At 42.0% G+C, this 27,581-nt stretch overlaps 1 protein-coding gene across 3 annotated transcripts in view; it reads right to left on the reverse strand.

Annotated features, from left to right (window-relative positions):
• Positions 1 to 27,581, reverse strand: part of LOC148148498 (uromodulin-like 1) — a 120,317-nt gene that overhangs the window by 42,966 nt on the left and 49,770 nt on the right. Inside the window, exons 12-22 of one of the 3 annotated variants that reach the window (XM_087992480.1) lie at positions 26,024 to 26,281; positions 25,313 to 25,447; positions 22,695 to 22,952; positions 21,697 to 21,831; positions 19,930 to 20,190; positions 18,093 to 18,212; positions 13,857 to 14,114; positions 13,637 to 13,768; positions 13,119 to 13,376; positions 10,672 to 10,784; positions 3,002 to 3,218 (exon numbers count right to left, since the gene is read on the reverse strand). In XM_087992480.1, coding sequence (XP_087848606.1) covers positions 3,002 to 3,218; positions 10,672 to 10,784; positions 13,119 to 13,376; positions 13,637 to 13,768; positions 13,857 to 14,114; positions 18,093 to 18,212; positions 19,930 to 20,190; positions 21,697 to 21,831; positions 22,695 to 22,952; positions 25,313 to 25,447; positions 26,024 to 26,281 — 2,145 coding nt within the window. Of the gene's footprint in view, positions 1 to 3,001; positions 3,219 to 10,671; positions 10,785 to 13,118; positions 13,377 to 13,636; positions 13,769 to 13,856; positions 14,115 to 18,092; positions 18,213 to 19,929; positions 20,191 to 21,696; positions 21,832 to 22,694; positions 22,956 to 25,312; positions 25,448 to 26,023; positions 26,282 to 27,581 lie in introns of all 3 variants that reach the window. The other 2 variants (XM_087992479.1, XM_087992478.1) reach the window with 2 other exon arrangements.

The raw sequence follows: 27,581 nt of genomic DNA on the forward strand, positions 1-27,581 counted from the left end.
AGTGAATCCTTCTCCCGTAAACCAGCTCCTCAGCCATGCATTCATCTGCTCTATCCTCCTATTCCTGCCCTCACTAGCTCGTAGCACCGAGAGTAATCCAGATATTATTACTCTCGAGGACCTCCTTTTTAAATTCCTGCCTAACGTTCTATATTCTCCCTTTAGAATCTCATCCCTTTCCCTTCATGTGCCGTACGTTCCAATGCTTATAATGACTTCCTGCTGGGCCCTCTCACCCTTGAGAACATTCTGCACCCTTTCTGAGACATCCTTGATCCTGGCATCAGGGAGGCAACACACCATTCTGATTTTTCACTGTCTGTGCCTTGGACTAGAGAGTCCCCTAACATAAGTGACCTCTTAGAACCTGATGTGCCCTTCATTGCATTAGAGACAGTCTCAATACCAGGAACTTGGCTGTTCATGCTACATTCTCCTAAGAATCCATCACCCCCTACATTTTCCAAACCAGCATATATATCCTTGGTGGTGGGGTCCGTTTGGAGGTGGCGGAAATGACGGCGGATAATACGCTGTACATGGAGATTGGTGGGGTGGTAGATGAGGATCAGTGGGGTTCTGTCCCTCCCCTCCCCTATCAGCGTTCCGTAAAGACCACTCCCTCCGTGACTCCCTCGTCAGATCCACACCCCCCACCAACCCAACCTCCACTCCCGGCACCTTCCCCTGCAACCGGAGGAGGTGCAAGACTTGCGCCCACACCTCCCCCCTCACTTCCCTCCAAGCCCCCAAAGGAAACTTCCATATCCGCCACAAATTCACCTGCACCTCCACACACATCATCTATTGCATCCGCTGCACCCAATGTGGCCTCCTCTATATTGGGGAGACAGGCCACCTACTTGTGGAGCGTTTCAGAGAACACCTCTGGGACACCTGGACCAACCAACCCAACCACTTCAACTCCCCCTCCCACTCCACCAAGAATATGCAGGTCTTTGGACTCCTCCATCGCCAGACCACAACAACACGACGGTTGGAGGAAGAGCGCCTCATCTTCTGCGTAGGAACCCTCCAACCACAAGGGATGAACTCGGACTTCACCAGTTTCCTCATTTCCCCTCCCCCCACCTTATCTCAGTCAAATCCCTCAAACTCAGCACCGCCTTCCTATCACCCTCAGCTTGACCTCTTTCCACCTATCGCATTTCCAACGCCCTTCCCCCAAGTCCCTCCTCCCTACCCTGCTGGACACACTTTCCTCATTCCTGAAGAAGGGCTTATGCCCGAAACGTCAATTCTCCTGTTCCCTGGATGCTGCCTGACCTGCTGCACTGTTCCAGCAACACATTTTCAGCTCTGATCTCCAGCATCTACAGACCTCACTTTCTCCCTGAAATGGGGATAGCCACAGAAGACTCCTGCACTAACTGCCTACTTCTCTTACCATTCCTGCAGTTAACTCATCTATTTGACTGTATGTATGACTTTTTTCCCTTCCCAAAACATCCATTACACCCCCTTGCACTTGTAAATTCCTCATTTCCTCTAACTGTCTCTCCAACTGATCGATTTGGTCTGATAGGATTCACAACAATGGCATTTATTGCAAATATAATCCTCAGTAACATGTAAACTGTCCCTAAACTGCCACATCCAACAAACATGTTGAAGACATGCTTGCCCCCCCAATCTACATGGCACAAGTCAGGAATGTGATGATTACTGCCCATTTGCCCGGTTGGGTACAGCTCCAATAACACTCAACAAGCTTGACACCATCTAGGATAAAGCACCCCTATTGATTGGCAGCATATCCACAAGCATCCACTCTTTGCACCACTAAAGCTCAGTAGAAGCAGTGTGTACCAAAAGTACTAAATAGCACCTTCCAAACTCACAACCAACACCATCTCGAAGGACAATGGCAATGGATACATGGGAACACCATCACCCACAAGTTCCCTTCCAAGACACTCACCATCCTCACTTGGAAATATATCGCTATCCCTTCTCTGTCACTGGGTCAAAATCCTGGAATTCTCCCCTTAAGGGCATTGTGGATCTATCTGTCACATGTGGACTGCAGTGGTTCAAGAAGGCAGCTAACCACCACTTTCTCGAGGGCAAATAGGACAGGCAATAAATGCTGGGCAAACTATAATACTCTTGTCCCATGAATGAATAAAACAAAACAATACTGGCCAGTACTTTTACTGCAGTCCCTGGGCCAATATTCCTTCCTCAGCCGATATCACTTGCCTTTAAGTAGTCATTTATTACAACTGCTGCTCATGGGACTTTGCTATGTGTAAATTTGCTACTGTACCTTCCATACAGCGACTAACCTTTACAACTGGTGAGAAGCCATGCCAAATTGGTGGGGTCACTTGTAATTCAAAGGCCCAGGTTTATAATCTGAGGGAATGGGCTCTATAAGCAGCATGGAAATGTGTTGCTGGAAAAGCGCAACAGGTCAGGCAGCATCCAGGGAACAGGAGAATCGACGTTTCGGGCATAAGCCCTTCTTCAGGAATGAGGAAAGTTTGTCAAACTTTCCTCATTCCACTTTCCTCATTCCTGAAAAAGGGCTTATGCCCGAAAAGTCGATTCTCCTGTTCCCTGGATGCTGCCTGACCTGCTGCGCTTTTCCAGCAACACATTTCCAGCTCTGATCTCCAGCATCTGCAGACCTCACTTTCTCCTTCTATAAGCAGCATGACAACTAATGGAAATTCAGTTCAATTCATAATTTGCAGCGTTGCAGTTACGGTCTTTAAGCAGGAAGTCAGATCTTACTATGAACATTTCAATGCACACGACCTGAGGCAGGTAATGACAGAAATGATTCGCAGAATGGCAAGAATGAGTGAATTATCTGAATGCTTTCAATAACTCTCCGCGTAGTCCGTGCTGAAAGCTACAATTACTGAACATGCAGTTGGCACGTGCGAGTGGTGCAATGGTTTCAGGCAAATACTTAGGCGAGAAGAGATTTGTTCCACTGTAGTTGTAACTTTCCCCACCACATTCCCATTACCTGATATATATGTGCTTTCAGGGTCAAAACTAAACACAGAGTTGTCCTTTAACGATGCCACTAGATCCACAATGATTTCAGAAACATTAGTTATTTCTTCATCAAAGATCAATTGAAAGTCAACATTCACACTTCCTTCCCATAGGGATTTAATGACAATCTTGACCTTCCCAGAATTTAAAAGGTCTGCAGTGGATTCAGGCAAATGCTTCAACATCTGCAACATAAGAGAAGGGCAGTAGTTATTTTTATGATCACAGCTGATGGGACTACTGGACAATCATATCCTAGAATGAAACCTGGCGTGATAAATGAGATTTTGGTTTTACATCTTATTCGTTGTGGTGGTCATTCACTGATATATAATCACACAAGGGTTCAGAGGTTTTAACAACAGAATAGAAGCTTATTGCAGAAAAGGTGAAAATAAAAAACAAAAATCTGCCTGGATACAGAACACAATTATAAATCTTAAATCTCAATCTAAACAAGGTTTCAAGCTATTTCCCCAAAACTCTCAATTTACAATATTTCAAATCTACAAAAATTGCATATCCATATCAAATTATAAGTTTGAGTTAACCTATTTTCTTCAGTGAACTGTGAAGTTTTCTTACATGAATATTCACAAAGCAGAGAGCGTAGTCTTTCTCAGCGTCCAGTAACATTAACCTGCTGATTTCTAGCCAAAAGTTCCTGGACTGGAAGTTGACAAATTAAACATTTCTGCTGAAGTATATTATTCCCTTAACTGCTCTGAAAAGAAACTTCTTTCGAGGAAAGAGACCATACTTGCTTCTTACCCCAGTTAGGGCTCTGAAAAACCTCTCTAAAAACTTTCAATCATTGTATTTCTTAAACTAAAAACAATTGTTTGTTAGCCTACACAAAAAAAAGCTAATAGCCTTAAATGTTCACCCCACCTATCATGAACCATCACTGTACAAATAATTTTCCATGAACACTCCAGTGGCTCCCTTCTCTCTGACACGTAAGAACATAAGAGCTAGGAGCAGGAGTAGCCATCTGGCCCCTCGAGCCTGCTCCACCATTCAATAAGATCATGGCTGATCTTTTTGTGGCCTCAGCTTCAATTACCCGCCCTCTCACCATAATGCTTAGTTCCTTCATTGTTAAGATAAAATCTATCTTGGCTTTAAAAATGTTTAGTGATGTAGCATCAACTGCTTCACTGGGTAGGGAATTCCACAGATTCACAACCCTCTGGGTGAAGAAGTTCCTTCTCTATTCAGTCCTAAATCTGCTCTCCCTAAGTTTGAGGCTATGCCCTCTTGTCCAAGTTTCACCTGCCAGTGGAAACACCTCTCTACCTCTATCTTATTATTCCCTTCATAATGTTAGATGGTTCTCTAAGATCCCCTCTCATTCTTCTAAATTCCAATGAATATAATCCCAGTCTATTCAGTCTCTTCTCATAAGACAACACCCCCCTCCCCCCTCCCCCCCAATTCAGGAATCAACCTAGTGAACCTCCTCTGCATCCCCTCTAGTGCCAGTACATCCTTTCTCAAGTAAGGAAACCAAAACTGCACGCAGGACTCCAGGTATGGCCTCACCAGCACCCTGTACAGCAGCACCATAGCCTTCCTGCTTTTAAACTCAAACCCTTTAGCAATGTAGGACAAAATTCCATTTGCCACACGCTGGATTAGATCACAGTCCTGAAAGGCCTGTCTGATTTAGTCTTATTAAATATATCACAAAAGGAGCCAGCAGCTATGTGCTACTATTTCAAGATCCCAAGTCGACCTTTCAATACATTGTGAATATAATTTATTTTTTAAGCTCTTCAAGTTGCAGCAGCTGAACCATAGGAAATTGAACATTTGTCAATTTCTTCTTCCCATTCTGAATATTAGGTTGTCCCACCTGAAGAGACTTGTAGTCTTGTAGCTTCCTCTTTAGTTGCTCATAGGAGTTCCCATTTATCATACAACATCCTCAATGCTCATTCCAACTTCAATGTGGCTGATGCTTAACTGTCCTCTAAAATGATTTGGAGGTGCGGATGTTGGACTGTGATGAAGGAGCAGCACTCTGAAAGCTAGTGCTTCCAAATAAACCTGTTGGACTATAACCTGGTGTCCTGTGATTTTTTAACTTTGTGCTCTAAAATGGCCTATTATGGGAGTCACTTGGGACAAGGGCAAAGAGGATGGGCAACAAATGATGGCCTTGCCAATGTTAGACACATACCATGAATTATCAAGCATCAAATAAAAATCTGTGAGCAATTTGATAGGGAAATAAATATATTACTTTTCATAAGGAGTGCTTCAAGGCAACACAAAACAATGCATGATTTCAAGATAATTTGAATATAGCTCTTGGGATTAAAAGCATCAAAAGATGTTCAGGAGGAAAGTGGGCGTGGGATATTGGTTTGTGTGATCATCTTTAATCATAACGAATGGCGGTGCAGAGTTGAAGGGCTGAATGGCCTACTCCTGCTCCGAACTTCTATGTTTTCTGAAGGATCCTCTACCCATAAGCAACCATTGTCCTTCGAGAATCCAGCTATTCTGTTTTACCAGAATTTCACTGAATCCACCTTTGACTGTAATTCTTGAGTTTGAGCCTGAGACCCAATTTTTTGGGATGAGGGCAACTCACAAATGGGCAAAGAGTCACTGAGATCTCAAATGGCCCTGTTGCTTCTGCCTCAGTTCCAAACTCAGAAAAGCACATCTCATCAATTCAACGTGATACTACTTTTTATTTCCCAGCTCTACGGAGGCACCTACTGGTGATGTAAGACTAGACGTATCTGCCCTGCCATCTCAATAGTTTAAGCTGGTTTTGACCTCCATTCTAGCCATAACTATCTTTAAAGAGAACGTATTTGCATATGTTGGTGTAAAGCAAAACATTGGTCAAACTTGAATGCTGAATGTAGGATTAAAGGCAGGATTCTTGGGAGTGTGAGATCTTGGTGTTCAAGTGCATAGATCTCTCAAAGTTGCCACCCGAGTGAATAGGCTTGTTAAGAAAGCATATGGTGTTTTGGCTTTCATTAAAGGAACAGACAAAGGAAGCACATGGTGAGGTCAGTGCAGGAGACAGAGAGAGAAAGAAACTCACATTGCTAACTGACAGAACAGTGTACCTGCACAGTTACTGCCTTTGCTGTTTGAATTCATGTATCACTGGACATCAACAAACAGTGAAATTCACAACTGATCATGGAGGAGACTATTTGGGAGAGGCCACAGTACAGAAACAGATGAGTGGATAGTTTAAGTGTGCCCTTACTGTAAATTTTCAGTAGTGAGTAGATTAGATTCTTTCTTGATTATATGTTGTATTGAGATATGTCTCTTGATTAAACTTAAAATATAAGCCATAAGAATTAATTTAACCTGGAGCAGTGTTTTGTAGAGGGATAAGACAGTGCTATTTTCTGGGTTTGTAGATTGAAAGAAGCAAAAATGGCCTTTAGTAGAGTGATATGTCTTCTTGTCGGATGTGGGACTTTAGGGAGAGTTTATGGGTTACTGAGGATTATATCTGCAATAAATGTCGTTGGTTGTGAATCCTATCAAATCGAATGGATTAGTTAGAGAGACAGTTAGAGGCAATGAGGAATTTACAAGAGCAAGGGGATGTGATAGATGTTATAGGAAGGGGGAAAGTGTTCTCAAGGGGGAGAGGGCCCAGCAGGAGGTTATTGTGCACATTGGAACCAACAACATAGGAAGGGAAAAGGTTGAGATTCTAAAGGGAGATTTCAGAAAGATAAAAAGGATGTCCTCGAGAGTAGTAAATCTGGATTACTTCTGGTATTATGAGCTAGTGAGGGGAGGAATAGGAGGATAGACCAAATGAATGCATGGCTGAGGAGCTGACGTATGGGAAAAGGATTCACATTTTTGGATCATTGAGAGATTTGTTTTGGGTAGAAGTGACCAGCACAAGAAGGACGGATTGCACCTAAATTGGAAGGAGACTAATATATTGGCAGGGAGATTTGTGAGAGCTGCTCAGGAGGATTTAAACCAGTAAGGTGAGGGTGTGGGATACAGGGAGATAGTGAGGAAAAAGATCAATCTGAGACTGTTACCGTTGAGAAAAGAAGCAAGTCAAACAGTCAGGGCAGGCAGGGAAAAAACAGAGAACAAGGTAGGACTGATAAATTAACTGCATTTATTTCGATGCAAGAGGCCTAACAGAGAAGGCAGATGAACTCAGCACGTGGTTAGGAACATGGGACTGGGATATCATAGCAATTACAGAAACATGGCTCCAGGATGGACAGGTCTGGCAGCTTAATGTTCCAGGATACAAATGCAACAAGAAGGACATGAAGGGAGCCAAGGGAGGAGGGGGTGTGGTGTTTTTGATAAGGGATAGCTTTACAGCTGTGCTGAGGGAGGATATTCCCAGAAATACATCCAGGAAAGTTATTTAGGTGGAACTGAGAAATAAGAAAGGGATGATCACCTTTCTGGGATTGTATTGTAGATCCCCAAATAGTCAGAGAGGAATTGAGAAACAAATTTACAAGGAAAGCTCAATTATCTGTAAGAATAATAGGGTGATTATGGCAGGGGATTTCAACTTTCCAAACATAGACTGGGACTGCCATAGTGTTAAGGGTGTAGATGGAGAGCAATTTGTTAAGTGTGTACAAGAAAATTTTCTGAGTCAGTATGTGGATGCACCTACTAGAGAAGGTGCAAAGCTTGACCTACTCTTGGGAAATAAGGCAGGACAGGTGACTGAGGTGTCAGTGGGGGAGCACTTTGGGGCCAACAACCATAATTCTATTAGATTTAACATAGTGATGGAAAAAGACAGACCAGATCTAAAAGTTGAAGTTCTAAATTGGAGAAGGGCCAATTTTGATGGTATTAGGCAAGAACTTTCGAAAGCTGATTGGAGGCAGATGTTCGCAGGTAAAAGGACGGCTGGAAAATGGGAATGAGTCCAGAGAAAGTATCTTCTTGTTGGGGTGAAAGGAAAGGCTGGTAGGAAAAGAGAATGCTGAATGACTAAAGAATTTGAGGGTTTGATTAAGAAAAAGAAGGAAGCATATATCAGTTATAGACAAGAGAGATCAAGTGAATCCTTAGAAGAGTATAAAGGCAGTAGGAATATACTAAAGAGGGAAAGCAGGAGGGCAAAAAAAAGGGAAAATGAGATAGCTTTGGCAAATAGAGTTAAGGACAATCCAAAGAGATTTTACAAATACATTAAGGACAAAAAGGTAACTAGGGAGAGAATAGGGCCCCTCAAAGATCAGCAAGTCAGCCTTTGTGTGGAGCCGTAGGAGATGGGAAAGATACTAAACGAGTATTTTGCATCAGTATTTATTGTGGAATGTTGGGAAATAAATGGTGACTACTTGAAAAATGTCTACATTACAGAGGAGGAAGTGCTAGATGTCTTGAAACGCATAAAAGTGGATAAATCATCAGGACCTGGTCAGGTGTACCCTAGAATTCTGTGGGAAGCTAGGGAAGTGATTGCTGGGCCTCTTACTGGTGGTATTTGTATAATCGTTAGTCATAGGTGAGGTGCCAGAAGACTGGAGGTTGGCTAATATGGTGGCACTGTTTAAGAAAAATGGTAAGGACAAGCCAGGAAATTTGGACCGGTGAGCCTGATGTCAATGGCGAGCAAGTTGTTGGAGGGAATCCTGAGGGACAGGATGTACATGTACTTGGAAAGGCAAGGACTGATTAGGAATCGTCAACATGGCTTTGTGCGTGGGAAATCATGTCTCACAAACTTGATTGAGTTTTTTGAAGAAGTAACAAAGAGGATTGATGAGGGCAGAGCGCTGGACGTGATCTGTATGGACTGCAGTAAGGTATTCTACAAGGTTCCCCATGGGAGACTGGTTAGCAAGGTTAGATCTTATGGAATACAAGGAGATGTAGCCATTTGGATACAGAACTGGCTCAAAGATAGAAGACAGAGGGTGGTGGTGGAGGGTTGTTTTTCAGACTGGAGGCCAGTGACCAGTGGAGAGCCACAAGAATCAGTGCTGGGTCCACTACTTTTCATCATTTATATAAATGATTTGGATGTGAGCATAAGAGGTATAGTTCGTAAGTTTACAGATGACACCAAAATTGGAGGTGTAGCGATAGTGAAGAAGGTTACCTCAGATTACAACAGGATCTTGATCAGATGAGCCAATGGGCTGAGAGGTGGCAGATGGATTTGCAATTTAGAAAATGTGAGGTGCTGCATTTTGGGAAAGCAAATCTTAGCAGGACTTATACACTTAATGGTAAGGTCCTAGGGAGTGTTGCTGAACAAAGAGATCTTGGAGTGCAGGTTCATAGCACCTTGATAGTGGAGTTGATATACATAGGAAGTGAAGAAAGCGTCTGGTATGCTTTCCTTTATTGGTCAGAGTATTGAGTACAGGAGTTGGGAGGTCACGTTGCGGTTGTACAGGACATTGTTTAGGCCACTGTTGGAATATTGCATGCAATTCTGGTCTCCTTCCTATCGGAAAGATGTTGTGAAACTTGAAAGGGTTCAGAAAGGATTTACAAGAATGTACCCAGGGTTGGAAGGTTTGAGCTATGGGGAAAAGTTGAATAGACTAGGGCTGTTTCCCCAGAGCATCGGAGGCTGAGGGGTGACCTTATAGTGGTTTATAAAATCATGATGGGCATGGATAGGATAAACAGACAAAGTATTTTCCCTGGAGTGGAGGAGTCCAGAACTAGAGGGCATAGGTTTAGGGTGAGAAGGGAAAGACCTAAAAGAGACTTAAGGGGCAACCTTTTCACACAGAGGGTGGTACGTGTATGGAATGAGCTTCCAAAGGAAGTGGTGGATGCTAGTACAATTGCAACAGTTAAAAGGCATCTGGATTGGTTTATGAATAGGAAGCGTTTGGAGGGATATGGGCTGGGTGCTGGCAGGTGGGACTAAGTTAGGTTGGGATATCAGGTCGGCATGGATAAGTTGGACAGAAAGGTCTGTTTCTGTGCTGTACATCTCTATGACTCTATAACAGGGGGATCGAGCTTCAGAACCATGAGCTTTTGCTGTAACTCTACAGAATCCTGGTGAGACCACACTTGGAATATTGTGTCCAGTTCTGGACGCCCTATTATAGAAAGGATGCAGAGACTTTGGAGAGGGTTAAAGAAGGTTTTCCAGGATGCTGTCTGCACTGGAGGGCTTGTCTTACAAGGAGAGGTTGACTAAATTCGGACTTTTCTCTCTGGAGAGAAGGAGGAAGAGAGATGACCTGATCGAGGTGTACCAGGTAATGAATAGAGTCAATAGCCAGAGATTTTTCTCCAGGGCAGGACTGACTGGGATGAGGGGCCATAGCTTGAAGATATTAGTATAAAGGAGATATCAGAGGTAGGTTCTTTATGCAGACAGTTGCGAATGCATGGAATGCATTGCCAGCTGTGGTGGTGCAAACAGAGTCATTAGGTACATTTTAATGACTGCTGGACATGCACGTGGACAGCAGTGAATTGAGGGGTGCGTAGGTTAGGTTATTTTATTTTAGATTTGGACAAATCCTCGGCACAACATCGTAGGCCGAAGGGTCTGTTCTGTGCTATACTTTTCTATGTTCTATGTTCATTTGGAACTCCCAATCTTATCCACTTCATCTTTTAAGGCAGTCAGCTGTTGGACAGTAAAAACAAAATCGGATGTAAACATACCTGTGCAATAAACTTTGCTGTAAAGTTCTTGAATTTGTCACTACTGCTGTTCTTCAACCCTTCGTTGAACCTTAAGTTGGTTATACTTGTTCTCCCTCCCATGATGCGTGCACCTGAGGAAGGTGGGAAAAGTTAGTTAACACTCTTTTGAAAGCTTTCATGGTTGCTATGTCAATTGAGGATTTGCAGATTTGGTCACGTTCCATTCAGGAAATGATGGTTTGACTAATCTCGGTGACTTTTCAAAATAAAAACTGAAAAAAAAACCTGCGGATAATGTAAATCAGAGACAAACATCGAAATTGCTTGAAAAGCTCAGCAGGTCTGGCAGCACCGGTGGAGAGAAATCAGAGTTAATGTTTCAGGTTAAGCGACTCTTCCTCAGAAGTCGTTAACTCTGATTTCTCTCCACAGAAGCTGCCAGACCTGCTGTGTTTTTCCAGCAATTTCTATTTTTGACAATGACTTTTTATTTGATCTAACATGAATGTGGACTTGAAACCAAAACAAAGCCACATTTCAACAAGTTTGTCCAGAGTCCGTGTGAGGTCTCAAGTATGAATGAGCTATGTGAGGGAGGGGGCTTCAGGAAAACAGCTAATGCTGTCAGTCTGTGGGTGTCAGAGGGTTAATGTCATGTTTCAGTGAAAGAAATGCTATGCCCACTCCAAGTCTATATTACACTCAAGTGGGCCACATCCCAGCAGAGTTTGGCTCTGAAATTATAGAGGATAATAGTGAGCACAATATATAGACAACATAGCACTGAAATAAGATATTTGAAGAAATGTAGAAGGAAGTCTCAGGTCAGCCCTCCTAGTGGGGCATTGTGAGTTCCCAGGTGAGAGCAGGAATGTCTTTGCTCATATCCTATCAGAGAGACACCTATAATTCATAAATCACTAAGAGTCACGCATTTGTTTCCACCCTCAACAAAAGGAGAACCTTTAAGATTTTATTTCTTTAAGAAGTAACATTTTCAGATTTTCTCCAAAGGAAGAAGGCTTTTTGGCGTTAAAATGGAGTAAAGGTGGCGTAAGGAGCTAAGTTTGGTGTGGGAGGAGAAGGAAAGAAATTGAGTTCAGTCTCTTCGCTGGGTATTAGACGGCTGCAAAAGTCCAGGTAGCTATGCTACTTCTGACCATATAGTGATGGACATTGAAATGGTAGATCATGATAAAGCTGAAAAATTGACATTAGATGCACTTTACTCAAGGAGCTTAACTTTAGGGTCAATTCAACAGGGGTAAGGCTTGATGAAAATTTTATGGAACTCGATGGACATTTTAAAAATATCACTCCTTTTCTTTCCAATATCCACCCATACTTTCCAGCTCTACAAACATTACCTAACCCAAAACAATGGTGACATTTAAATGCTATTCCTCTTAAACTGGAGGGTATTGATTGAAATCAGACTCCGAAACCAATAACTACTTCAAGAATGTTCTATCCCTCCAGTAACTTGAGGGTGGTAAAGGAAATTATTCAATTTTAATTGGCTCCTCTAAATGTAATTAAAAACAAATATGGAAGAGATGTAAAATGGGAAACTGTGTCAATATAGCCAATTTAACACTATCCACTAAAGTGAAAATAACCTCCTTCCTCCATTTTCAGGCACTGTGCCCCCAACACGATATTGCAATTTCCTTCCAAAATGAAATTGCTTCTCTATCTCTCTCTGCACATTCTACAGCCATATAAAAACCCTCCTTTGACCATCCCTTTGTTGTCTTACCCTATAAAGGTTTCCAAAGTTGTTCATTGCCCACTTCTTGATATAGGAGAAAGTGAGGACTGCAGATGCTGGAGATCAGAGCTGAAAATGTGTTGCTGGAAAAGTGCAGCAGGTCAGGCAGCATCCAAGGAGCAGGAGAATCGACGTTTCGGGCATGGGGGTTCCTGAAGAAGGGCTCACGCCCGAAACGAGGATTCTCCTGCTCTTTGGATGCTGCCTGACCTGCTGCGCTTTTCCAGCAACACATTTTCAGCACTTCTTGATATAGCATTGCCATAAGCCCCCTGGTGGGTGGGTTTACCACTTGCCTGATCTACCTCCTAGTGAGCTAGATGAATTTCATTAGATTAACTCCATCAGCTTTTCTTGACTACAGTATCAGTATTGACATCCATGGGCTTCAAGAACAGTTAACATCTTCCATGGGAATTAGAAGTGAACACAGAAATAAATACAACATTGTTGGAAGCATTCATAGAAAAACAGGGCATCTGGAAGTTCTACAAAAAGTCAGTGAAGTTAATATAGTCACAAACGGTCACTGTGGTCAAGGTCTAAGGGCAAAAATATGAAAGGTAGGAGTTGATAACCTTTAGGTTGGGCTTTTGACACAGATAAAGAAACTCTAATCAGGGTTTGTTTGAGAAATTATGAAAAGTGTTGATAGAGAAAAAAACTAAATAACTGCAGACATAACTCTTTGTACCTGTTTTTACTTCTTGTACTTTGGCTTTGCCTTCTTTCCCACAGAGCTCAGAAACTACCCTGACAGTGTATAACACTCCAGCCTCCAGGTTTGACACAGTCCAGTTCCGGTCCTTGGTCTTTGCAACAATCAGAACATGGTTGTCCTTCCAAAGCTGCACAATAAACTCTTGGTTGATTGGGGCATCAGTTTCCCAAATCACACTTAGACTTTTGCTTGTGACGTTGAAGGCAATAAGGCTTCCAATCGAAGGAGGATCTAATGCATAAAAATGAAGAGCATGCTTTTTCTTCCAATTTGAAACAACAACAGTGGAAAGATAATATAGAACCACATCAAGTTGATATGTCATCTTTGGGAAACTCAAATTTGACTTGGAATTAACAGTATTTCCACCACATTGGTGCTCTTATGCTTAATAATATAATGATAACACTTGAACATCCTTGTGATTTCTCTAAAGTAACACTAACAGAAATTAGGTTATAAACCAGTTAAAATATAATAACTTCACTCACCACAAGCTGGAGTAGAAGATGACATGAAAGTTTGACCAGCATTTGGCAGAAACTGATCTGAGGCAATCAGGTCTTTTGGAGAACCAGCATGAGATACAGCCATTTCTGATTCTGCCTTGGTTTGACTAAGAGCTGTAAGATCAGGCAAGTGATTAGTTTTCCAGCTATTACATGGTCATTACCCATGGGAGAATTTAGTACACTAAATGTGCCACATTACCTGTTTTCACAGTCAACTCTGTTGAAATGCTGTCTTGCTCACAATATCTTGACATGACGCTTACAACGTACTCCGTCCCAGACTCCAACCCTCTTGCTGTCCATTCCATTTCCTGTGTCTCTGTCTCATGCACCAGCTTATCATCCTTTAGCACCTGCACAACAAAGGTCTGTTCTTCACTGGTGTCTGTTGTCCAAGTTACTCGAAAACCACTGCTGGTGACACTCCTGACAGCCAAGTTGGTAACTAAAGATGGAGCTGTTGGTAAGTTAAGGATCCAATTAGTCAACACCAGATCACACACCTACATGGTCATCAAAACCCTGAGTACATTGACGGGGGGGGGGGGGGGGGGGGGTGGGGAGGGGTGCGGGGGGGGGGCTATCTTCTCATGATTTGTTCTCATAAATCTGGCTGACAAGGCCACAACTATTGCACTTCCCTGTTTACAACATAAAACAGTACGGCACAGGAACAGACCCATGACTGTGCCAACCATAATGCCATTCTAAACTAATCCCATCTGTCTGCACATTGTCTATATCCCGCTACTCCCTGCCTGTTCATGAGTCTATCTAAATGCCTCTTAAACATTGCTATCATATATCTTTCCACCACCGCCCCTGGCAGCATGTTCCAGGCACCTATCACCCTCAATGTAAAAAACTTTCCCCTCATATCTCCTTCAAACTTTTCTCCTCACACCATATCTTTGCTTCGAAGTGTTGCAATCCTTGTGCTGATGGTTGTCCTATAATGGCATTAGGTAAAGGGTTTAAGTGGGGGTGGTGGGGGGGGGGGGGGGGGTGTGATGGCATACTGATGGACTAATAATTCAGATTTCTGCATTAATGTTCTGGGGACATGGATTCAAATCCCACTTGGGCTGACAGTGAAATTTGTGTTCAAGAAAATCTAGAATTAATAGTTAGTCTACTGATGACCATGTTTCCACTGCCAATTGTTGTAAAAACCCATCTGATTCACTAACGTCCTTTAGGGAAGGAAACTGCCATCCTTATCTGGTCTGGTCTACATGTGACTCCAGATCCACAGCAATGTGGTTCACTCTTAACTACACTCTGCAATAGCCACAGAGCCAATCAGGTCAAAGACTACCTGGATTTGCAACACTCACATTCCACACAAGAGTGAAAAATAATTCCAAGGTATTGACCTAGTGATGTTGCAAGAAAGCTTGTATATATATATATATATATATATGCCTGCAACAAGTTGGTACGCTATATTTAGGGAACTTGAAATGATGGGTGCTTCATTGCATTGTAGCTATAATGACAACATTGCTGTGACTGCAATAATCTTCACTTACAGAGGAGGTTTTCCCTCTAATTTTAGTGTTACTTAATCTTCTCTGGAAGTCTCCTATGATATTTTACTCCTCATTCATGAGATGAACAAAGTCAGACGTCACACAACGTCAGGTTATAGTTCGTAAGGTTTATTTGAAATTACAGACTTTCAGAGCGCTGCTCCTTCGTCAAGTGATATCTTCACCAGGAGCAGTGCTCCAAAAACTTGTGATTTCAAATAAACCCATTTGGACTATAATCTGGAGTCGTGTGACTTCTGACTTTGTCCACCCCAGTCCAACATCTGCACCTCAATATCAAGGGATGACAGCAGTGGTAACCATACCAGCATTTATTGCCCATCCTTACCCTGGGAAATGCAGCAGTGAGTTGGTGTTTGTTTACTACTTTAAACTGGTCATTGACATATTTGAAATCAACTTGCATTAAAAGAAAAACTTTACAAGAAATGAACAAAAACATGAAATGCAACTTCTGTGAAGGGTCACTACCTGCTAGGTTTAATCAGTCTCCTGTTTCAGACCCTAGTTTTACACTAACGTTTTGCGCAATGGCTATGGCTGTGATTTTCTATATTTAAGGGTCATAGTTACCTTACATAAGTGTTAACTGCATTAGGTAGTGCTATTGTTTCTGAATTAGCCGTTTGAGTGTTTGTATCCACTTTAGTGATTTGATTTCAAAATCAAGGAGGGAGGGTGCCATCCTGAAGATGAGATATTATCCAGGACCCAGGTTCAATTCCACCCACGGGTGGAGTTTGCACATCCTCTCTGTGTCTGTGTGGGTTTCTGCCAGATGCCCCACTTTCCTCCCACAGTCCAAAGATGTGCAGCTTAGGTGGATTGGCCATGCTAAATTGCCCATGGTGTTCAAGCATATGCAAGCTAGGTGTGTTAGCAGTGGGAAGTGCGGGACTGGAAGGTAGAGGATGGGTCTGGATTGGATGCTCTTCGGAGGGTTCAGCGTGGACTCAGTGGACCAAATGTCCTGCTTCCACCATATAGAAATTCTATGATACTATGATACTTCCTATACCTGTCCCACTTTAATGTTATGACACTTCAAGTACTTATCCAAATATTTTTTAATGGCTGTGAGGTTTCCCACCTCAACTACCCTCCCTGACAGTGTATTCCAGACCTCCACCCCCACCAAAGGTTATTTCCTCAAATAACCTTAAAACCTGCCTTTCACTTCACGATTATGCCCCCATCCCCTTGTTTCTGACCTTTCAACTAAGCTGTTTTTCTATCCACCCTGTCCAGGTCCCACATAATGTTATACTCCTCTCTCAGGTCCCTCCCGCAACCTCCTCTGCCTCAGTAAAAAAAAACCTAACCTTATCCAGCTTCTCTTCATAGCTGAAATGCTCCATTCCAGGCAACGCCCTAATGAACCTCCTCTGCAGTCCCTCCAGCACAATTATCTCCTTCCTATAGTGTACTTTATTATTTGAAAAACTCTTCGGAGGTGGGGTGGGGGGGAAGAGGGTGTTGGTGCTAAATGATGCAATATGTGACCCTCAGAACATGTCCCAGCTTGGACTCTCCTCTTATTTTGTTCCGCTTTCAAATCTTCATTGTCAGCTACTATCTCTCTCTGACCCACTTCATGTCTCCCACTCAGATATCCTCCCTTATCCTCAACTGCTTTCAATCACCATCATTGCTCTATTGGCCTAATCTCTTCCGGAATCCCGGCAGCTTAAAAAGAGGGAAAGAGGTGGAGATGTTCAGAGAGGGAATTTCAGAATTTAGGAGCTTAAAAAGAGGAAAAGAGTTAGAGGTGTTCAGAGAAGAGATTTAGGTGCTAGGTAATGGCAGGGATGTTCAGAAACGGAATTCCAGAATTTAGGTGCAAGGTAAAGGTAGGGATGTTCAGAGAGGGAATTCCAGAATTTAGGTGCGAGGTGGTTGAAAGCCAGGTTACTAACCTTGGAGCATTAAACTGGGGGAAGTTGAAGAGAGAGGAGTCAAAGGAATGTAGACATTTCAGATGGTCGTGGGATTGAAGGATGTTACAGAGACAAGGAAAGGCATGACCATGGACAGTATTTAAAACAAGGATGATGATTTTAAAATTGAAGTTTTGTTGATCGAGCTGCCATAACCAGCAAATGGTTGATTGGTGGATAAGATTTGGGCTGAGTTAAGGTGGAGGTGATGGCAAATGCCATTCTCCCATGACTGTAACGATGGTATATTTTCCTTCCTCGTATTTATTGACCTTTCCCTGCAGTCTGTGACATAGATGACTGAAATATCTTTTTGCAATTGCTCATTTACCAAATGAGTGGGTTCACCTTGTTTTGATTCCCACTCTTGCCCATGCATTTGTGTTGGAATTGCAATTGTATTGTCAGAGTATAACGTAGACCATAGAGTTGTCAGTCACAGCCTGGAAGGTGAGTGAAGACCCTGAATCAGCTCTTGCCATGCAGATAAAGTACCATCAGACCCTTCAGCAGACAGCAGAGGGCTTTCTCTGTGATCAGGGAACCTAGGGTCCCACTGACAAGGCAAATCAGAGTCCAGCAGCTCTTCACTTCTAGACAATGCCAACCAGGAGGATGGTGGCTGCCAGTAAAGCACCAACTCAATGCCCAGGATCATTGAGGGGTGAAGCCACAGATCAGTGATGGCAAGAAGGTAATCATGGGCTGGGGGTGTAGGAGTAGGGGGGGGTATTGTTGGGATGGAGGCGAAAGGTCATTGGTAAAGGAATCCCACTTCCAGACATCTCATTCCTTGATTGGGCACTGAGTGCGTTTGAGTGAAGGAGAATCTCCCTCCTCCACCTCAGAGGCTCATAAGCTACCCCAACATGGTTTGACTTTCGAGCTTCCCACATGACCAGACTCCTACCCATCACTTGAAAAAGCACAAAAACAATCACATACAGCATGGCGGTGCATCAGAGTATTGGAAATCTTCTGAGAATCCAGATGTTTTGAGGTAGATGGTCATTGAAGAGACAATGCCCAAGGTAGATCGTTTTGCTCTAACATTGGTGGTTTCTGCTGAAAAAGAGAGATGTTTACTATCAGGACCAAACAGATAGGGTAGAGTAAAAAAAAACTGTCAACCATAGTCTCGTATCAATGTTAAATGTGCTATTGTCAAATCCATCCATAAGTTATTACCTTTTTAAAATAATTGAATGGAATATGCAACTTCAACAGGAGCATAGACTGAGAGGCATCAAAAGGTCTTCCTGCACATGGAAAAACACTTATTCCCCCCCATACACCCTGCCAGATGTAATTCCTATTAGATCTACAAGAGATCAAAGGTTACAGGCAGGAAGGAAGTGTCAAGTCCATAATCCAATCAGCCATGGTCTTACTGAATGGTGCAGCATGGTCAAGGAAGCTAGCTACTCCTGCTCCTAATTTTCATAATATTATTATCATGCCCTGTACTGGTATGGAGATATTACGATTTTATAATTATACTTCGTTCAAGTGGCATGACAGCCTTTAAGATGGCTGGCTTTGTCCTTGGCAATATTAGTTCCACACAGATTTGAAATTCAATCAAATATCAGATTAAAATTTAGACAATCACAGCTAATTATAAAATGCACACGTCCCTTATTTTCAGGATAAAGAGTCAACAAAACAAGACAGTCACCTCTCAACCAACTCATCCCTCTACTGCACATTTTTCCATAGAAACATCAAACTGCAAATGTTTTCCAGAAAGTCATTAAAAGGGTAATTTAAATTCAGGTACAAAATCCTTTGCTGTCTTATAAACTTTCAAAGTGTGAAATGCTGTAACAAAGATTATGTATTAATCCAACCCAGCGTGCTTCTTTGACTGAGTTAACCTGAGAGCTGAGCTGTTTCCTGTTTATATAGAATCCTCTGCTTTTACCACACCTGCATTCCAGCTCAAGCATCGATCCAACTATGAAGCTACAGACTTGTTATTTGAGAGACTGAAACAATGGTATCTTGCAATGCCATTCTTTTTTATCTACATGTGTGTGTATGTGATAGTGCATGCAGGACATTGCATTAAAACCTCCAGGGCAAGTGTGTGGTAATAAATCATTTCTACACTTTTCAGCTGCTGGAATCATTTAACTTGGGAAATCACCTTAAGGGTAAGAAAATACATACATCTCACACGTAGAGATAAAGTGATCATGAATGTTAATCAAACATATAAATTTTGTCCACAACTTCATGATTTATTGACTTTAGGGAAAACTAAAAGGAACTAACAGGTAGCAATACCTCTCCTCCGCTCAAATTGACAGTTTCAAACTCAACACCAATTTATCGTGCACTTTACCAGACACTTTAGTCCCTTAATTTCCAGCATTTTCTTATAAATATTTTGAGGAGCTGCTGCGGGGGTTGTCAACATAGGCGTTTACTGATGGAGGGCTTATGCTCGAAACGTTGATTCTCCTACTCCTCGGATGCTGCCTGACCGGCTGTGCTTTTCCAGCACCACATTTTTTAACTCTGATCTCCAGCATCTGCAGTCCTCACTTTCTCCCCACATTAATGTCAGGCCCAAGTATTCTTGATCAATTACAGCCCAGTACTGTCAGACCATCATCCAGTCTACCCTTAACTACAATTTCAGAAGAAGACACTCCAAACGTTTGGTGAATTTTCATAATGCTTCTACGAATGACTGTGAGGTGATGTGAGGAAGTCCATTAATAGAGTGAAAGGTAAGATCGGATTAGGACAGGGCCATGCCAGTCAGAACTATTACCTGTTTTAACATTCAGCTCTGTAGCAATGCTTTCTTGGTCACAAGATCTGGAGGTGACTCTCACAGTGTATTCCATCCCAGGCTCCAGTCCTGACACAGTCAATGCCAACTCGAATATTTCCATTTCTTTCACAACACTGTCATTCTGTAACAGCTGGACAATAAATATCTGCTCTTCGTAGTCATCTGTTGTCCAGGTAATGTGAAAACTCTTGGTAGTAACATTGAAAACTGTCAGGTTTACAATGGGTGAAGGAGGTACTGTGAAGATGAAGGTCAACGATTAGAAGCAATAACAAGAGCAATTTGCATCTATATTGCAATTTTATGGGAATAAGCTATCCAAAGGCACTTCCCAGCGCCATTATAAAATTAAATACGAGAAAATCAGAAGTCTCACGACACAGGTTATAATCAACGAGGAGAAAGCGATGAAGAGCTCATGCTCAAAACGTTGACATTCCTGCTCCTCGGATGCTCCCTGACTTGCTGTGCTTTTCCAGCGCCACACTTTTTGACATCAGGTTATAGTCCAACGGGTTTATTTGAAATCACAAACTTTAGGAGCACAGGTGAAGTGACAAAGCAGCAGTGCTCCTGAAGCTTATCATGTTGGACTATAACCTGATGTCATGTGGCTTCTGATTTTGAACACCCCAGTCCAACACCGGCACCTCCATATCATGGCAAATATGAGAACCAATGGATCAAATCTCAGCTTTGCCATCGTGTTATATCCAACCATGAATGTTGATGGACAAATCAGCGACTCAATGGAAGCCGCTCCACAAGTACACACAGCTTCACCAATGGAGGAGCCTGGCACATCACTGCAAAGAAACAAGGCAGAAGCATTTAAATCCTCTTCAGCCAAAAGTACTGGGTGGATGACCCATCCCAGTCTCCACCTGAAGCCCTTGGCAACACAGACATCAGGCTTCAGCCAATTCGATTTACCCCAAGTGATATCAAGAAATAGCTGAATACACTGGAAACTGCGAAAGCTACAGGCTCTGACACTTGCAGAATCGTGCTGGAGATGTTTGCAGAACTGTGCAAACAAAACCATGCCAATATGGTTGAACATTTTAATCTCCTCTAACAACTCACTAGCTGGTAGTGTGGAGGATAACTCTGGTCTATCCTTGCCCACAAGAAGCAAACAAACCCAGTCCAGTAAATACCACCCCATCAGTCTACTCTCGATCATCAGTAAGACAGCAGAAGCAATTGCCAACACTTGCATCAAGCAACACATGCTTAACAATAATCTGTGTTATGAAACTTGGCTTGAGTTTCACCAGAGTCACTCAGCTCCTGATCTCATTGTCAGCGTTGGGAAACATGGATAAAACAGCTGAGTTCAGGGGCAAGATCAGTGGAGGTTTAAGGTAAATATTGAAGGCAAAGTTGTACATCATGAGATTGGGTTGCAAGGTCAGGGACATGGAAAAACCGAAGACTAGAAATAACAATGTTCAAGGTCCAACCACTGATTAGCAGTACATATCAATGACACTAAATTATGCAATTATTTTTGTAATTTGCATTTTGCTGCTAAAATAATGAAGTTTAAGTGAGAGTGAGTTGGAAAGTGGGAGATGGTGTTGTCATGGTAATGTCAGTGGGCCAGTAATCCAGCAATCCCAGCTAATGTCCTGAGGACATGATCTGTTCTTAGGTAATCATTTGTGTAAATATTTAATAAGAAATTAATATCACCAAGAAAACAAATGTTGAAATACTGACAAAACAGTAATCACATACAGCATGGAGGCACTTCAGTGTACACAAAGTCCATCGGGAATCCAGATGTGTTTGGGTAGATGGTCATTGTGGAGACAACCCCAGTATTAGATTGTCTCGGACTGGATGTATAGCTGAGAACATTCATTGTGGTTTCTGTCAACAAAAAGAATGAGGCAAATTTATTATGAATGACAACATTGACAAGCAAATGCAGTTTTAAAGGTAGCCAGCCATCAAAGTAATTTGGCCTGTGACAAAAAAAAACAAAAAAGAAAATGGCAGGACATTAACAGTTCTTTTATTTACACTCTAAGAAATTTTAGCCCATCATAAAACTTTAGATTCCTAAAGATGGTCAAGTTCAATTGAATTTTGATCCATTTTCACCTGACCATCTAATATCTGACATTTGCATGACAGGAAGAGAGTAGGGGAGTTTTTTTAATTCTCTCACAAGATGTGGATGTCTCTGGCTAGGCCAGCATTTATTACCCATCCTTAATTGCTCAGACGATGGTTAAGAGTCAACCACATTGCTGTGGGCCTGGAGTCACATGTAGGCCAGACCAGGTAAGGATGGCAATTTCCCTTCCTAAGGGGCATTAGTAAAGTGAGTGGAACTACATGTTGGCTCTTTCATGGAGTGGAAATAGCCACAAGTGGCAAAATGGCCTCCTTCTCTGTTGCAACAATTCTATGATACTATTACATCTCCATGTAACATAGCTTGATAAGTCCTGGCAAGAGATGGTGTTTTGTTAATTCTTGAAGAATTGGCATCAATGACAAACACCTAGAATCTTTCTATCACAGTCACAAAACCTAACATATGTTAAAAGGAAAAATCAGGTTAAAATAAATAATGAATAAGTGAATTTATTTCTACAAATAATCATATCATCTGAAAACATTGAATATCAAGCTGACAGTTTTGATTCTTCAGTCCACAATGGGCTGTATCTAAAAAGTATAATCTTCCAATCATGTTAGGGTTTTCCTAGTCCCTGCGTTGTTACCTGTTTTTACACTCAGCTCTGCAGGAGTGCTCTCATCTTCGCAGGCTTGGGAGAATACACTCACAGTGTACTCAGTATCAGGCTCCAAATCTGACACAGTCCACTCCAGTTCCATGGTCTCTGTCTCATTCACAATGGTATCATTCTTTAAGACTTGTGCAATAAACAGCTGCTCTTCGTAAGTGTCTGTTGTCCACGTCAGGTGGAAGCTGGTAGTGGTCACATTAGAAGCAGTCAAGTTTATAACGGGAGAAAGACCTGCTGAAAATGCAAGGTATAACGAAGAAATAATTAGTCAATGCTAGTCAAAGAAAAAGGCTACCTAGTAGTATTTTTGACATGTCCACCACTGGCATCGGAGATACTTTGGGTAGATTTGCTGCCACCAATCCTTCTTATTATATTAATCTAAGTTGGGAAAAATGTATTTATGAATCCTTTGGCAAAAGTGAGGTTTGGTAGAAAAAATCACATCTGAGTGCAATTAGATTATCTTGTGAGACCTCAGGCTGAACCTAAGAGCAGGCACACATTACTGTTCAGCTTCATGAATTTAGCATTGAGGAACTAGTTAGACCTTCCCAGGAACCGTCCTTTATAGCTTGATAGTCAAAGCTTAAACTGTGATGTCAATTGACCCTTTTAGATACGAGGGTCTGCTACATACAACAGTTATCTCAGTGGGGACTCACAGAGAATGATATTCTGTATAAATGCAAACATGCCTGTCAGCATTGTTGATGTAGGTTTTGTCAGTAATTATTCTTTACAAAACAAATTCCTGTATTGATAGAGGTATGGACAGCATTGGTAGGATTGATATGGACAAAGTGTTTCCTCTGGCTGGATAATTGGTAACCAGGTTAGAGAGATATAAGATCATTGATCAGAGAATCACATGAATATGAAGAGAATGTTTTTGTATAATGACTTGTTATGATCTGGAATGCCCTTCCAAAGTTCAAAAACTTAAAAGGAAGTCAAATACATGCTTGAATTGATGATAAAATGTGATAAGATATTTTCAAGGCAGAAGCCTAATTGGTGAAGAGTATTCTGTTCCTGTACAATTAGAGTCATAGAGTCATACAGCATGGAAACAGACCCCTCGATCCAACTAGTCCACACCGGCCATGCTCCCAATTAAACTAGCCGCACCTGCCTCCTAGCAGGCCCATATCCCTCCAAACCTTTCCTATTCACCTATTTATCCAAATGTTGTAACTGTACCTGCATCTATCATTTGCCCTCACAGTTCATTCCACACACTAACCACTCTCTGTGCAAAAATGTTGTCCCTTGTGCCCTTTTTAAATTTTTCTCCTCTTACCTTAAAAAGTGCCCCCTAGTTTTGAATTCCACCACCTTAGAGAAAAAAAACCTTTGCTATTCACCTTGTCTATGACCCTTATGATTTTATAAACCTCAATAACGTCATCCCTCAACCTCTGACGCTCCAGGGAAAAAAGTCCCAGCCTCTCCTTATAACTCAAACACTGCATACCCTGGAAATTGTTTTGTGAGCTCTCTCAATTTTAATAATATCCTTCCCATAATTGGTGACCAGACTGCATACAGTACTCCAGAAGAGACCTTACCAATATCCTGTAGGACCTCAACATGACATCCCAGCTTCTATTCTCAAAGGACTAAGCAATGAAGGAAGTGTACTAAACACCTTCTTAAACACCCTGTTTACATGTGACACAAATTTCAAAAATTTAGATCTGAACCCCTAGGTCTGTCTGTTCTACAACTCGTATAATTAGTGGTGGGACCCTGGGGTAAGTCCTGCCCTTCTTTGTTTTACCAAAATTCAATACTTCATATTTATCCAAATTAAATTCAATCTGCCACTCCTCAGCCATTGACCCAATGGATTAAGGTCTCTTCATAATCTTCGATAATCATCTTCACTGTCCACTGTTCCACCAATTTTGGTGTCATTCGCAAACTTACTAACCATGCCTCCTATATTCTCATCCAAATCATTTATATAAATGACAAACAAAAGTGAATCCAGTACCTATCCATGTGGAACACCGCTGGTCACAGGTGCAAGAAACAACCCTCCACCACCATCCTCTGTCTCTTACCCTAAAATCAATTTTGTGTCCAATTAAAAGATTGAATCAGAGAATATTATTCCAAGAAGAATTCAAGCATCCTGCATACACCAAAGCTGTATTTTCTTTTAGCTGAGAAATATGCATTATGTTCTTCTCACTTTCCTTTACTAAGAGCAAAAGCTTGTAGCAGCTGCTAAGATACATGATGTCAGATAACCTGCGATGTTGGCTGCACAGAATTTCCATTTCAGCACAATTTTTGGGATTGGATTTCTTCAGGGCTTCTCTCAACCATCAATGGACAACCCTGAAAAATCTGGGGCAATTATGAAAGCAGTACTGCCACTTCCCTCTGGAGCTTCGGTATATCTTCCAGTTTCATTCCAATGGAAAATGGAGCGAAGCCATGAAAATGCAATGTATTTGAGCAGGGCATGGAAGCCCATTCTTGTTTGTGCAAACATTGACTGGCTTTCATAGCACAGAACAGAAAACAACACAGAATATAGCTAGCAAGGCAGTACCAAGGATAAAATGACTACTTCATACCACATGGAAGTATTTCTGCATAAGGAAAGCCATTTGAAAATCTGGAACTGTTCAGATAGATGGCGACTGTTGAGGTAAATCTGGTGCTGGATTGAATTGAGTTGAGTGTAGAAGCTGGTCCAGTAAAGATGGTGTCTATTAAGAGATAACAAGTAGCTGTAACAAACTCAAACAAAGGCTAGTAAAGATCATGATACCATCATGAGATTATAAGAACTCCAGGCAATCACATGCAAGATACTTATGGTGATTAATAACATAATTCTATCATGTGTAAGATGTACTGGATTTGTTTAGCATACATTTAATATTTGTTAATATTGGCAAGAAATATTAGCTAGAAAAGTATTAAAGCACAGAAATAACTTAGACAAATTAAACACAGATGGTTACAGTGATAGCAGATGCATTGATCAGAACAGTGTTACACTGATGGTGAAATATTCCATTGGATCATGTTCAATGATAATCATTGGTTCATTTACATCGAAAGCCAAAATTTACCCAGTCCATACATACCAGTGATCTACAAGGTCTCTAGTGATGCAGTGGTAGTGTCCCTACTCTAGGCTAGAAGAGGCATGGATTCAAGATTCATCTGCTTCAGATTTGTGACTGAATAGGTTGATTGAAATGTCTATCAATGATCTACATTCACGTCTCTGCCTGGAATATAAAGGTCATTAAGAAACATTTTCAAATTACAATTACCTGTTTTCACACTCAGCTCTGCAGCAGGGGTCTCATCTTCACAGGCCCGGGAGGTAACGCTGACAACGTACTCTGTCTCAGGCTCCAAATCTGATACGGTCCACTCCAGTTCGACAGTCTCCGTTTCATTCACGATGCTATCATTCTTTAACAGTTGCACAATAAAGGTTTGTTCTTGGTTGAGCTCTGTTGTCCAAGTTACCTGCAAACTCGTGCCGGTGACCTTGAAGACAGTCAGGTTGATAACTGGAGAAGGAGCTGAGCGAGGGAAGTGAAAGAAAGAAGTGGTCAGTCTGTATGACCTGGCTGAATGGTCATCCACACAAGGAGCCCCATGACACCCCCAGTGCAGGTCTAATGCAAGACCCTATTTTAGCAGCAGACAGAGGTAAGCGTCTCTTAATATGTGACACTGGTGTTCAATGAGGTCAATAGGGCTGCATTGTGTTTCAGTGGCCGACTGAATAGGGTGCCAGCCAAGATTGTCCCTCTCACTATATAACCTGATACAACAGGTTAAGAGGCACCTATGACCCATTCATTAGCCGTGCCAAACCATCTCCTCAGGTGAGGTCCAAGTCTTTGCTTTCCTGGGCTCTTCCACCCTCCACTCCTTCCTATCTATCAAATGGGCTTTTCTCACAGAATCATAGAATCACAACAGTGTGAAAGCCAGGTCATTCAGCCTATCGAGTCCACCCTCACCCTCCAAAGACCCTTCCACCCAGGTCTGTCCACCTACCATATCCTCGTAGCAATGCATTTCCCATGACTAATCCACCTAACCTGCACATCCCTGGACTTATGGGCAATTTAGTATGACCAATCCACCTATATTATACTCCCCATCCCACCACCAACCAGTGCCAATTCTAATGACATTAACCTTCCTGTGGGTGGAGCCCATTCAAGCTATAAAATTTTCCCAGGTTTAAAACTGCATCAATTGCTTCCATCTTTCAACTTCAGGTTGATTTTTGATTTCAAAAATATACTTTATTCATAAAAAATCTCTTTGTCTATATACATTATCACAAAAGTGCTTCGGCTCTGAACAGGAGTGTATCAAGTAAACAAACAAACATTTGAGTTTGACTCTATTGCAGCAAGCTAAAGGCATCTCTTACACATGCATACCTATATTTACACACACTTGAGGCACTAGGAGGGTCCAATAACTGAATTGGTCTCTGCAAGGGCTATTATTAAAATAATAAAATGTTGCAGCATGCTGCTATGCAGAGGGACCTGGGTGTCTTTGTGCATGAATCAGAGAAGGTTGGCCTGCAGGTACAACAGGTAATCAAGAAGGCAAATGGATTTTTTTCCTTCATTGCTCAAGGTATTGAGTTCAAAAGCAGGGAGGTTATGTTGCAGCTGTACAGGGTGCTGGTGAGGCCACACCTGGAGTACTGTGTGCAGTTTTGGTCTCCTTACTTGAGAAAGCATGTACAAGCACGAGAGGGGGAGCAGAGGAGGTTCACTAGGTTGATTCCAGAATTGAGGAGGTTGGCTTATGAGGAGAGACTGAGTATTCTGGGATTATATTCATTGGAAT

This window comes from Chiloscyllium plagiosum, unplaced genomic scaffold (genome assembly GCF_037043375.1).
Source record: "Chiloscyllium plagiosum isolate Xiang-an unplaced genomic scaffold, Cpla_swu_hap1 HiC_scaffold_12, whole genome shotgun sequence".
NCBI lineage: Eukaryota > Metazoa > Chordata > Chondrichthyes > Orectolobiformes > Hemiscylliidae > Chiloscyllium > Chiloscyllium plagiosum.